General features: G+C 38.9%; 1 protein-coding gene across 5 annotated transcripts in view; it reads left to right on the forward strand.

Annotated features, from left to right (window-relative positions):
• AFF2 (ALF transcription elongation factor 2) overlaps positions 1-14,515 on the forward strand; it is a 597,410-nt gene that overhangs the window by 463,693 nt on the left and 119,202 nt on the right. For all 5 annotated transcript variants that reach the window (XM_051831606.2, XM_051831607.2, XM_008273461.4 and 2 more), the window contains one exon: positions 9,892-9,988. In XM_051831606.2, the coding sequence (XP_051687566.2) occupies positions 9,892-9,988 (97 nt within the window). The remainder of the gene's footprint in view (positions 1-9,891; positions 9,989-14,515) is intronic.

Raw genomic sequence — 14,515 nt, forward strand, 5'->3', positions numbered from 1 at the left:
GGCCATTGGAGGGTGAACCAAGGGCAAAGGAAGACCTTTCTCTCTGTCTCTCTCTCTCTCTCACTGTCCACTCTGCCTGTAAAAAAAAATTAAAAAATAAAAAACAAAAACAAAAAGATCACATAAACAGAGGCTTGAACCACAGCTAACGTGTCTTGCTGAAATACCTAGTGATCCTCTCTGCACACTAAAGGAGAGGAAGATTCTGAATTGTATTTCAATGCAATTTCCCAGTTACTTCCCTGTGTCTTTTGGGAAGCTGTTATGAAATTGCTTCCCATCACCTTCCAGACTCTGATGAAGTCCTGTCCCACCTCCCACAGAATAAAACTGCAGCCTATAAAACTACAAAGCTGAAATCTACAATGAGCTCTTTTTTTTTCTTTTTTTTTATTTCTTTTTCTTTTTACAGGCAGAGTGGACAGTGAGAGAGAGAGGCCTTCCTTTGCCGTTGGTTCACCCTCCAATGGCCGCCACAGGCGGCGTGCTGTGGCCGGCGCACTGCGCTGATCCGAAGCCAGGAGCCAGGTACTTCTCCTGGTCTCCCATGGGGTGCAGGGCCCAAGCACTTGGGCCATCCTCCACTGCACTCCCTGGCCACAGCAGAGAGCTGGCCTGGAAGAGGGGCAACTGGGACAGGATCCAGCGCCCTGATCGGGACTAGAACCCGGTGTGCCAGAGCCGCTAGGTGGAGGATTAGCCTATTGAGCCGCGGCGCTGGCCCAACAATAAGCTCTTCAACTACAGAGAATCCTACAACTGACCTCAGAAATCTAGCCCTTTTGGTTTTGCTGTCTACCTTCTTAGTGTGTGAGATAAGGATTGGGAAGGATCTGATACCTTTGGCAATTCTTCCTCCCTTACTTTCCATATGTATTAACATGTCTAAATCTAGAAGTATATCTATTTATCTTTACCAGTCAAATCAGCCAGGCTTTGACCTTGACTTTTACTGTCTTGTATGTGTGTAGGTGACAGGTCGTGCCATGCTCACCTGCTGGAATGTTCAGAGGGATCCTGGGCAACATGTGCCAGCTCTAGATTTTATAGATTTGAGATAGTATCAATATAGATTATGAAGCAAACTATCTTTTTCTACCCTAAAGTGTCAAGAGTCATTTTGATGCAGCAGAAAGAGCTGAGCATACAAATTATAAACAACTCAACATTGCTATGGACATTTTAGTTAGGCAAAAATTGTCAGGTTTGAATATTTTACTTAAACAACCTGAAATAAAATCTGAAAAAGAAATCCTATCCGTTATGTCAATTCAGATAAATAGCCCTTCTCAAAAACCTTTCTCTGAGTCTGAGTAATAATTTGAGTCACTGCAAACTAAAAAAGGCTTTGCTATCAATGGCTGGTAATTTACAGTACCTCTCATATGAGTGTAACTAATAATGGGTGCTTGCCCCACTTGAGTTTAATGAAAAGCACAGTAGCTTCCAGCAGACAGGACTTGCAGTGCACTTAGCACCAACTTAATATTTCAATTGTTCTGAAGAGTTTCCTGCAGATTAATGGACCACTATATAAAGGAGTTCTATACTTAATCCTTTAACAATTAGGAGATCGTCTGGAGATATGAGTAATTAAGTGCTCTCTGTGACTGTGAGGTACTTTGGACATAACCACAGGGATTTCTTCTTTCTAATCAGCTATGGTTGCTCTAAGAAGTTGAAGGAAGACTAAGAGGGACAGCCCCAAAATGAAGGCTTCTTGGCCAGAAACCTGTCTTTCTTCATCAAAAATGGAATTAACTGGGTTTATTTCCAAAGAGAGATGCTGAGTACTGTAAACACTCCTTTGCCTTGTAGCACAGATATCTGAGCCCTGTGAAAATAAAGAGGCAGCCTAGTGTGAAGGACTGCTTTAGTGGATGGCAGAATCTCTGTTAGAAATTCAGTATCCTTAAAGTGGCTACAATGACTTTGGATGTCAAGATTATCAATGTCTACATTCAACTGATACTAATTCTGAAATGTCTCTAGAATCTGGTCTCTTCTATTCCCCATCCTCACTGTCCATACCATACCCTAACACAGGACACCGCCCCTTGTTACCTGGACTACTGCAACAATGATGGTTTAACTAGTTTCTTTGTAGCCTCTTCCTTTTAGTCAATGTATAGCCTTCATTTCCAGAAATCCCACCAGTAAATATCAGGCCTAGTCAGTGGTCTATAATAAATCCTTATTATTGCACTTGGTTGACTTTCCATATTGCCTATAATATGAATCAGGAAATTCTTTCAAGATGACTTGTACAATATTACTGAAGAATGGTATGTCAGTCATCATGATTTGTGCTTAGGAAACTTTTAAGACAGGAGATTCTCTTTTCTCCTTTGGAATTATCCCAGCATTTGTTTTAAAGTCCAAGTTGGTCCACTGGATTATTGTCTTCTCTGAGGAAATTCACTCTTAGATGTTTTCACACACACACACACACACACACACTTGAAAAATTATAATATAGTGTTTTCTGTGTGTAACATATTCTTGAAAGCCATCTGAATTATACTATGTAATTTGTCACTTGCATAATAACTTGAGTTCCCACATTGGAAGAAAATGACATCACACAAAGAAATACACCAAGATAATGAAATCGAGTTCAAAATAATGATCAAAGAGTAGAGCATTAGAATTGCATAGAATTTATGTGATCATTTTTTTTTTTTGAGTGGATAGTGAGAGAGAGAGAGAGAAAGGTCTCTTCCTTTTGCCGTTGGTTCACCCTCCAATGGCCGCCACAGGCGGCGCGCTGCGGCCGGCGCACTGCGCTGATCCGAAGGCAGGAGCCAGGTGCTTATCCTGGTTTCTCATGGGGTGCAGGGCCCAAGCACTTGGACCATCCTCCACTGCACTCCCTGGCCACAGCAGAGAGCTGGCCTGGAAGAGGGGCAACCGGGAAAGAATCCAGCGCCCCAACCGGGACTAGAACCCGGTGTGCCGGCGCCACAGGTGGAGGATTAGCCTATTGAGCCACGGCGCCAGCCCACTTTTAAGAAATCCAAAGATGAAGAGCTGGTGGCTTGATACAAGTCAATTTAGTCATATATTTTAGGGTTCATACTATTAGCTTTGGCTTAGATATTAAATATAGATGTAAATTCATACTGCAACATATATGCCTTGAAAAAGAATAATTATATTCTTTTTCCTAATATTGCTTTTAGTGAACTTAGAAATCTGGCCCAGCAGAGTATTCAGCATTTTCTAAATCTCTGAAATAGGTATTGTTTTTATTCCCATTACACAACAGAATAAACTGAGATTCAGAGAGGTTAAGTAATTTAAGCCCAAGTTCACTAACTGAATCTTATGGAATATCCACAAAGCCACAATTATCTCCATAACATGAGGAGACTTTACTAGATGAATTGTTTTCACATTATGTTCCTCCAGTCCCTGGGGCTCTCCAAAGCATTACTGCTTTCATCTATTTTTTATTTGGGGTTCCTTATAAGATTTCATTTGGCATGGGAATGGATGCTTATGTTTAAGAGCTGGTAAAGCACTGGCTTAAAGAAGAGGTTGGCAATTCTTTTTTTCTCTAAAGGCCCAAATAATAAATATTTTAAGCTTTGATCTCTTGCAGCTACTCAGTCTGGTCATTGTAACACAAAAGCAACCAGAGCTGATACATAATGAATGGGTGTGGCTATATTCCAATAAACTTTTATTTATGGGTAATGAACTCTGAGTTCCACATGATTTTAATGAATCATGAAATAATTTTCTTTTGAAATTTTTAACCACTTAAAAGTGTAAAAACAATTCTTAATTCCTAGGCAGAATGGAAACAGGGGGAGAGCTGCTTTCAGTTGAGGGTTGTAGTTTGCCAACTTCTAGACTATATAGTCCCTGTGAGAACTCTTGGTCTGCACACTTGAAACCAAAGTAATCATAGGAGATGCCTATTTTCTGAATCCCCTAGAGTACCATCAGCTATAGAAGATAGTCTTTTCCTGATCTGCATGCCCAGAGTAGAGTGTATGATCAAGTTTCTACCCAGGCTGTAAGCCCAATAGGGGACCTTGTGCTAGGGGTTCTGACCTGACAGATCTTGGAAATTTATTCCTATATGATATGGTACAGATATTCAAACTGGTTGTCCATGTCATGACCCTCCAGCTGGGGTTTTCCATGATACCCCATGAGGTAGTCATTAGATCAGAAACTTTTAAGTTAAAACCTTGGGGAAATTAAATGCAGCTCTTCCCAGGGTGAAAATGAAAACCCAAGGACGTTTACCTCAAGGAAACAGAAGGAATGCTCTGGAATATGTCACCACCTCATCCTTATCACCTGCCTTACTACCAATAATGATTCAATACTGCAGAAACTATGAAACATTTGGGCTGGTGCTGTGGCATAGAAGACTAAACCTCTGCCTAAGGTGCCAGCAACACATATGAGCTCCATTCATGTCCTGGCTGCTCCTCTTCCAATCCAGCACTCTGCTACGGCCTGAGAAAGCAATAGAGGATGGTCCAAGTGTTTGTGCTCCTGCACCCATGTGGGAGACCCAGAAAAAGCTCCTGGTTTCTGGATTTGGAATGGCCCAGCTCCTGTCATTGAGGCCATGTGGGGAGTGAACCAGTGGATGGAAGACCTTTCTCTGTGTCTCTCCCTCATTATGTCTGTCACGCTACCTCTCAAATAAATAAATGAAATCTTTAAAAAAAAACTAAAAAATTCTAGATAGGCAAATATGCAAATCCCTAAGTTACTCAAAATCAATCATGTTTCATTCCTTCCACCCAACTTTATGATTTTATGAAGAAGAAGTGTCCTTTAAGGAGTCGAGTGAGTTAAATTACTGTTCTAGAATAGGATCCACAGAAAGACTCTGCTTGATGAGAAATCCGCAGGAATCAGCCAGATTCGCTGGACTGTATTGCTATCCCCAAAGTCAGTTGTGTTATTCACTTGGAGCCATCAGAAAAGTAATCTGATTTCCATCAGTTCTGGGTACTCAGAAAGATACTGATAATTTAGACTGGTAATTAGAAGACCTCAACGTAGGTGGTCCAGAAGATATGGTTCTTTATTTTTGTTGAGAGCCTAAAACTCAATCAAAACAAAAAGCCTCCTCCCTCTCCTATGCAACAGACACAACAGAACCTACTCCATCTCCAACAGCATTGGAAGTCCAATCCCAAAGCGTTTATTATAGAGAACAGGTAGGCGGTATAGGAAAAGTACATAATAACCCTTATGTGCAGATTTTTTTATATAAAGGGAACACATTTCACATACTTCATTTATAAAGTTTTAAGAACATAATGATACTTCCTCCACCTTCCCTTCATTCCTCTCTTTCACCCATCCTCCTTCTTCTTTTCTCATTTTTCTTCCAATATTTGCAATGACATACTTTCAATTTACTTTATAATCACCAGCTTAATCCTCCACTAAGTAAAGAATTCAACAAATAGTAACTAGAAAAACCACTGTTCCTTAGGTGCATAGACAAGTGCTATAAACAAAAATCAAATCTCAAAATGTCAATTTTACTCATATACATTACATTTTTTGTACCGTGTATATTAGTTACTGCAAGTCAGAGATAACATGATAATTGTTTCCTTGGGATTGGCTTATTTCACTAAATATAGTGTTCCCCAGTTTTGCATCCAGTTTGTTGCAAAAGAGATGATTTCATTCTTTTTTTGACTTAGTAGTTTTCCATCATGTATATATACCAAAATTTCTTTTTCCAGTCATAGGTAGCCATGAACTTGGCATCCTGGTTGATTCTATATCTTAGCTACTGTTAACAATTGTATGGTATTCCCAACTACCCCTTAAACAAAGGCCGTGTGGAGATATGTTGGAAATGTTATAAATATCTCTATTAGGTGACTAGTGACAGCGACACAGTGAAGCAGATAGCACTTATAGGTACTTCCAATCATAAAAGTCAGGGTATATCTGAGTATCCATCACCAACACTGCAGCTACTGCTGTAGACACCTGTAATCTGGAAACTAGTGAATACCAAGTGGTGCTGTCTATTCAGAAAAAGAACAAATTTTAGTCCAAATAAAGGTGGTGGGTAGGCTTGCAGCCCTGAGAACAACTCAAGGTCCTGATGAGCAAGGATTCTAGGTCAACTAATAGTATATTAAGCTAAGTCTTACATACAAATGTTAGAGCTAGGTGTATGTGGGAACTGCTTCCTGAGAGACAAGTTGCCCAAAGTGAACACAATTCCCTGGGGGTATGGGAATATCCTTGGTTACTTTACCTTATTCTACAAGTAGCACCACAGGTATAAGGATCCAGATAACTGGATCACTCTTTGTTGTTGATTTTTAACTCTCAGAACTGTTAAGGTCCTAACTGTTGCTTTGGAAAGATTATACACACAAGCATACATTCACATGAGCATGCTTTTTTCACAATTTGGGCTATCCAATGTGTATGAATTTGTCTACAGAATTATAACCTCATGAAAAGAGATTACCATTTTCTGCTGAGACAACCTTAAGTACAATGACTCTGAATGATACTGCTATAATAATTAAATGCAAAATCTTTCATAATCCTATGCTTTCCCTAGAGTAATATTCAGTATTAGCCAAGGAAGAAAATGCAAACGAGTACATGTATATTCAATAATAAAGCTTAATAGGTCAGAGAAGGAATGGAATGAAATGAAGGCTTAACACTTCCAGAGATAACTAGGCAGTTTTTGCCTTCCTAGTTACTTCCTTGTTTTTACCAGGACTTGAATGTATACATCATATTGTCCTTTATTAGTTATCAAATCCATACCAAACTTGTTATATGGGCACGATAATAGCAATCACTATATAGACTACATTGGAGGGCATTTTATTTTTATGTTAAAATCATATAGACTTCATTGGAGAGCAAATTAAATGCTGAGTTTGCAATCCCATGCTGTGGCTCTGGATGTGCAAGTTCTACCTGAAGGAGAGTAATCTGATTATCAAGAGCCTCTTTCTGGCTCTAGCCTTGAGTCTGCCATGGACATTTTCTGAGTCACTTTGTCTTACCTTTGGATTGCTCAGCAAATAAAAATGAGAAGATCAAAGATGTCCATTTATGATTATTTATTGATAGTATTAATGATGTTCTTTATTTCCAAAGGAGATTTATATTTCTTTTTTTAAGATTTATTTATTTATTCAAAAGGCAGAGTTACAGAGAGGCAAAGGCAGAGAGAGAGAGAGAGAGAGGTCTTATATCTGCTGGCTCACTCCCCAGATGGCCGCAATGGCGGGAGTTGCGCCAATCTGAAGCCAGGAGCCTCTTCTGGGTCTCCCATGTGGGTTCAAGGTCCCAAGGACTTGGGTCATCTTCCACTGCTTTCCCAGGCCATAGCAGAGAGCTGGATCAGAAGTGGAGCAGCCAGGACTCGAAATGGTGCCCAAATGGCATGCTGACACTGCAGATGGCAGCTTTACTGGCTATGCCACAGCACTGGCCCCAAGATTATACATTTCTAAATGGATGACATCCTGCATTAATATTGTGCTGTCATAAAACATTGTCATGTGTAATAGCTGTTATGATGCTCACCACCAGGTTCCCATTGAACAAATGAGGGACAAATGAGGCCGAGAGTTGTAAATGACTTGTCCAAGATATCAGAATTTATGGTTATCCTATAGTTGAATACACATATCTTGACTCTATGTTAATATGGTCTCTGGGTTTTTTTTTTGCTATTGCTATTGATTTTGATACACCATCCTTTATAAGTTATACCTTATAAGAAAATATTATGTGCTCTCAAATTCTGGCTGAAGATGATCTGGGTTCCATATTTGCCTCTATAATTCCAAGCTGGTCATGAGCAAGTTCCATAACCTCTCTAAGTCTCAGAATTCTTATCTGGGAATAAAGGCTAATAACAGCACCTCCTTCACAGGATCACCATGAAGACCAAATTCCATGTTGCTGGCCAGATATTTAGCACTTTCTATGACACAAAAAATGAAATTTCAAAATGTGCGTATGATTTATCACTTACTGGCTGAACACTTAAATAGAAAATAAAATAATGTGTACATATTCCCTCCATTACTGAGATGCACACATGTGAAAAATGAACCCTTTATAATGACAAGCATAGGTAGTTTTTAAGTACTTGAGTTCTGCATAGAGCTTATGAAAGTGATACATTCTTCCCACAATGTATTGTAAGAATTATTTGTTCAGAGTCATAAGCCTGTAACTGCAAAATAAACACCAAGATGCATTTTTCCTCCTTCTCTAAGATCTTCAACACATCCATTAGTCTTTTGAAGGACAGTCATAAATCCTTCAAATTTAGTTTATCTGAAACAAAGTGTAACAGTTGCCCTTCCCACCAATCATCCTTTATATCAGTTTCCATTTTCAGACCTCAGTGAAAACATCCTGGCCCTATGTGGCTGAGTGTGAAAGTGAGGGAGCTGTGCTTTCTCTGGAGAGTTATTCGATACCTTCTGTAACCTATATCTCTTTATAACATTTGAATACAACTTCCAAAATAATGTTCCCCCCTATTTGTCAAATGAGAATCTGCCTTTTCCATTCAGGAAGAAGCACATAGGTGGGAATCTAGAGATGGGGAATTTAGGACTGTCTATTGTGCAAACTAGCTGTGTGATGCTGAGCAAAACATTTCACCTCTCTGAATATTTCCTTCCTTGTATGCAAAATGATGCCAGTGGACTCTCTCATTTCTGGGAAGATGCTCTGAAGCATGGTGGTGAATAAGTTGCACTCATTGCCATAAAGGAATTTGTGAATGGTTGGGGAGAGAGTCAGTGAAAAGGAGTGTTGTGATCTAGCCAGAGCTTAAGGACAAGAGGAAAAAGGTGTATTTTCTGAAATAGGAATTCTCCCTAGAAAGCTTTAGTGGAGCTATAGAGGAAAAATAGGATTTCTGGAATTGGGAAAGGGAATTCTAGTCCTGAAGCTGTGCTTGGTACTGAGCCTAGAAGCAAGAAAGAGAAGAAAATGCTTGAGAATTGGTGATTCATGCAGGGAGTTTGATACTGCCCCTACCTGAAGCCTGGCAGTGAGGTCTAAAGTTTGTATTTAATAAATGAAAATATGGACATTAATGATATTTGAAGCCTGCACTACTGGAATTATAAGATATCAAGCCACCCTTTCTGCTGTAGCTCAAATTTGAAGTTGGGGAAATGGATGGCACTGGAATTAATACCCCTATAGAAACAAAAGACTGTGTGTGCTCCATAAACAATTTTGAAAGTGTTAGTTCATCACCAAAATCCAGATAACTCATATTTTTAGGTACCCTGCCTTAGGGAGAGAAAGATTTCTTATCCACATTATGGGATTATATCTCTTAGAACAAATTTTACAGGAAGACAATGGCCATATATCAAAATGTTAATGACTAGCCATTTCCCACACTGCTTTTTTGTGCCACTGAACTGCCCAGCCACAGAGGGCACTGGAAGTTCACTGGGTCATTTACTTTTGTTATCCAGAGAGTCCCAACAGGTTTCACCAACAGACTCTAGGACTTAGGGTCTTTTATCATACCCCTATTCTTTACAGGGAGAACAGAGCACCTTGTCCGGTAGAGATCCCATGTCACCCACACAGTACATTGATTGCACTTTTAGTAGTCAAAATATATAGGCTTCAGTCTGTGGTGATGCTGAAATACTTTTTTTTCATTTATTTGGGGGAAGATAGAAAGGGAATATATGTACAGAATATGACATAAATATAAGAGCCCAAAAATCTAATTGGCTAAAAGAATTTTGGTTCCCACTGCACCTTTCACAGAATTGTAGCGCCAACATTTTATTCTTCTTGCAAGATGTATTTGAGGATGATTTAGGAAATATACTTTGTAATGTGAATTCTATTCTGACATCTTTGCAGGATGCTTGAGGATGACCTGAAGCTGAGTAGTGATGAAGATGACCTTGAGCCTGTGAAGACCTTGACCACTCAGTGCACTGCTACTGAGCTGTACCAGGTAGGAAGAGGTTAAGCTGTGACTTTGGGCCCAAGGGGAGGGAGTAAAATAAATTAATATGTTTTTTAAAGGAAGGGTGTCAGAACAGAGTGAAAGAGGAAAAGGGGGAAGTGTCTGGGCCATTCTGCACTAGGCTTTCTGGGTCACTATAAGGAAGGTGTTTTTTTTATTATTATTCATTTATTTATTTGAAAGTCAGAATTATACACACACACACACACACAGAGAGAGAGAGAGAGAGAGAGAGAGAGAGAGAGAGGCCTTCCATCTGCTGGTTCATTCTCCAAATGGCTGCAACTGCCAGGGCTGAACCAGGCCATAGCCAGAAGCCAGGAGCTTCATCTCAGTCTTCCACATGGGTGGCAAGGGCCCAAGAACTTGGACCATCTTCTCCTGCCTTCTCAGAACATAAGTAGGAAGCTGGATCAGAAATGGAGCAGCCAAGACATGAACCAGTGCCTATATGGGATGCTGGCATCACAGGCAACAGCTTTATGTACTAAGCCACAGCACTGGCCCCTGCAATGGTTTTGACAAACACAAATCTTACATCGCTCTACTTCTCTCCTTCATACCTGTGCTTTGGAGAAAGGGAAGGAAGCTAAGATAGGCATAGTGTTCTGGGATAAGTCAAATGAACTCATGCTTTCATTTGAACTACAGTAAGGAGAGAGGATGAGTCCTTTAAAAGTGTTTTCATACACACCCCCACTTCTGTCTACTGCCCATACAGACACTGGTCATCAGGATGCAATGGAGAATATCTTCCCTCCTCTTGAACTACTTATGAGTACTTTTCTTTGGTGACTCTAATGTGAGGCTTATAGACCATATTCATTAATTTAGGGATAAGTGTGACTGCTCCATTCACCCTTCCCAGATGCAGCACTGCAGAATGCCGCTAAGAAACAAAACACTGCATTTTGCAACTTACATGAACCTTTAGGCAAAAGGCATTTGGCAAAACCTTGCTACTGCCCTTGTATTTTTCCATTCTGCATTTTAAGTATTTCCAGTACTTTCCCATTACATGAGATGGCAGGTATGTGTGTTTTCAGCATTTCTATGAGACTGTACTTCTTGATTCAAAAAAGCCAAGTGGCATTTAGGACTCATGAGAAAAATAGTTATTTGGTGGTGTCAATGATGCATGTGCATTTTCCCAGTGAGAGGGAACTGTCTCAAATGCATTTTGATCATATGTAAAGAATTACATCTTTGCAACTTTGGTGTGTTATCAAGAACACAGAGTGAGTGAAGGCTATATGGTGCTGGATTAAGTCAGTTTCACAATTGTTTGTCAAGGGGTTGCTATACATTTATTGAGTGCAAGAAACCCCTTCCTACTCGAGTTATGAACTTTGATTTTGACAGATATAATTTTACTTTTTAATAAAATATTTAATGCACAATTGAACAATAAGTAGAAGTAGATTTTGTACATTGACTTAATCTTTACATGGTTACATACAGGCAACCTGTTTTTTAACTTATGAAATTATTATCTGTATTGACCTAAAATGGCATTGGGTCTGTTTGTCTGAATCATCTATATTTTTAGGATATATATATATACTGATTTTCTGTAAGTACTGATACCCTCAGTTCATTAGGATTGGTGCGTTGAACTTTTTACATGACCAATCATGCCTTCCTCAACAAGGCTTAGGTTCTCACTTAAAATTTGATAGAGATTGAATGATTGAACTGGTGGGTCAAAGGTTAAGGTCAAATAACAACTCATTTCCCCTAGCTGAGATCAGGATGCAAGAAGTGTGTACAAGGTTATGAACTCTTGTAAAAGAACCTTCCTTATGGGGTTTGAGAACTAGTTAAAAGGCTCATAAGGCTATAGATCAAATGAGAATGCTTGTATAGTAGTGATGACCACAATGGTTGGTGAGCTCTGGCTTCATGAAGCCTAAAATTCTATTTTAGAGATAAAAAAGGGTTTGCAAAAAGTTCATGGAAATGCATTTTATGAAAAATATACATAGATTTCAAAAAATGTTTGCAGTAATATAAATTTATCTTTTAATTCCTTTTTCCCTGAAAATTTTGAACTACTCTTATATATATGTTAAAATAATTTATTTTGATTGTGGTTAAATTCATATAACATAAAATTCATCATTTTAAAAGGGATAGTTCAATGACATTTAGTACACTCAGAAGGTTGTGCAACCATCACCAGTTCCATAACATTTGCATCATCACAAAAGGAAACCCCATATCCATTAAGGGGTTCCTCTCCATTGACCCTCCTCCAGGCCCTGACAATTACTAACTTGCCTTCTTTCTCTATGTATTTTCGTACATCATAAAACAGAATCCTATAACATATGATTCGTGTTTCTGGCTTCTTTCATTTACCACAATGTTGTCTAGGTTCTTCCCTGTTGTAGATGTGTCAGTACTTCGTTTTGTTTTATAACTGAATAATACCCCATCATATGGTCAAATCCATTTTGTTTAATCCTTCATAATCACATGAACATTACAGTTGTTCCCATATTTTGACTATTGCAAATAATGCTGCCAAAACATTTCTGTTAATGTTTTCACATGAACATATGTTTTCAATTCTTTGGGTATGTACCTAGAATTGAAGTTGCTGGGTCATATGGTAATTCTATGTTTTGCTTATTGATGAACTACCTAAATCACTTCCTTTTTGATAACATATTATTCCCCTACAACTCAAACGATTGTACCTGCAGCAACAGAAGGAGGAGAACTATTGAAACTTCCATTTTTGGAGTCATTCTTGCTCTGTGCAAAGTACAAGTTAGATGTAACATATCTTTCAGACCTCATAGAAAACCACAGAGGTAGGTTTGGGCCTCTTGCCTGAGCAATAGAATTGCAGGATATTTCTATTTTTGACAAAATATTTGGGGTAAAACAAACAAATGCATTAGCCTATAAAAATGTGCCCAAGATCTGGACCATACAATTTATTTCAGCCAACATTGTAGTTAGAAACTTTCTCAGAAACCAGTGATTGCAATCATGCCCACATAGTCCAGTATAAAAGCCATTTGCTTTCTGGAGGCATCTTCAAATCATCTCATCTGTAATCATCGCACCCTGACAGTGAAAAAACTCAAATTCCCCCCAAAAATTTTTAAAACTTTCTAAGATCTTATGCTGTGGCTTGGAGCATAAAGAATCTCAAGAGAATGCATTTCAAATGCAAGTATCAATTTTATTTAAATTTTATTTAATGAATATAATTTTCCAAAATACAGCTTATGGATTACAATGGCTTCCCCCCCATAACTTCCATCCCAACTGCAACCCTCCCCTTTCCCACCCCCTCTCCCCTTCCATTCCCATCAAGATTCATTTTCAATTCTCTTTATATACAGAAGATCAGTTTAGCATATATTAAGTAAAGGTTTCAACAGTTTCTAACCACATAGAAACACAGAGTGAAAAATACTGTTTGAGTACTAGTTATAGTGTTAAATCACAATGTACAGCACATTAAGGACAGAGATCCTACATGAGGAGTAAGTGCTCAGTGACTCCTATTGTTGACTTAACAAATAGACACTCTTGTTTATGGCATCAGTAATCTCCCTATGCTCTTTTTTTTTTAATCTTTTATTTAATGAATATAAATTTCCAAAGTACGACTCATGTGTTACAATGGCTTCCCCCCCCATACCGTCCCTCCCACCCACAACCCTCCCCTTTCCCACTCCCTCTCCCCTTCCATTCACATCAAGATTCATTTTCGATTATCTTAATATACAGAAGATCAGCTTAGTATACCTTAAGTAAGTATTTCAACAGTTTGCTCCCACACAAAAACATAAAGTGAAAAATAATAGATGATTTTTTTTAAATGATGATGAAATCAGATCAGACCTATTGTCATGTTTAATCCCAGTGAGAGTCAAGTTGGGAATTGATAATTTCTTTCTTTTTTTTTTTTTTTTTTTTTTTTTTTACAGAAGATCAGTTTAGTGTACATTAAGTAAAGATTTCAGTCGTTTGCACCCCCATAGAAACACAAAGTGAAATATACTGTTTGAGTACTCGTTATAGCATTAAGCCTCAGTGTACAGCACGTTAAGGACAGAGATCCTACATGAGGAGTAAGTGCACAGTGACTCCTGTTGTTGACTTTACCAATTGACACTCCTGTTTATGGCATCAGTAATCTCTCCATGCACCAGTTATGAGTTTCCAAGGCTATGGAAGCCCCTTGAGTTCTCCGACTCTTATCTTGTTTAGACACGGTCATAGTCAAAGTGGAGGTTCTCTCCTCCCTTCAGAGAAAGGCACCTCCCTCTTTGAAGACCTGTTCTTTCCACTGGGATCTCACTCACAGAGATCTTTTTGCCAGAGTGTCTTGGCTTTCCATGCCTGAAATACTCTCATGGGCTTTTCAGCCAGATCCGAGTGCCTTTAGGGCTGATTCTGAGGCCAGAGTGCTATTTAGGACATCCGCCATTCTATGAGTCTGCTGAGTATCTCACTTCCCATGTTGGATCACTCTCCCCTTTATTTATTCTA

Source organism: Oryctolagus cuniculus, chromosome X (genome assembly GCF_964237555.1).
Source record: "Oryctolagus cuniculus chromosome X, mOryCun1.1, whole genome shotgun sequence".
Taxonomy (NCBI): Eukaryota; Metazoa; Chordata; class Mammalia; order Lagomorpha; family Leporidae; genus Oryctolagus; species Oryctolagus cuniculus.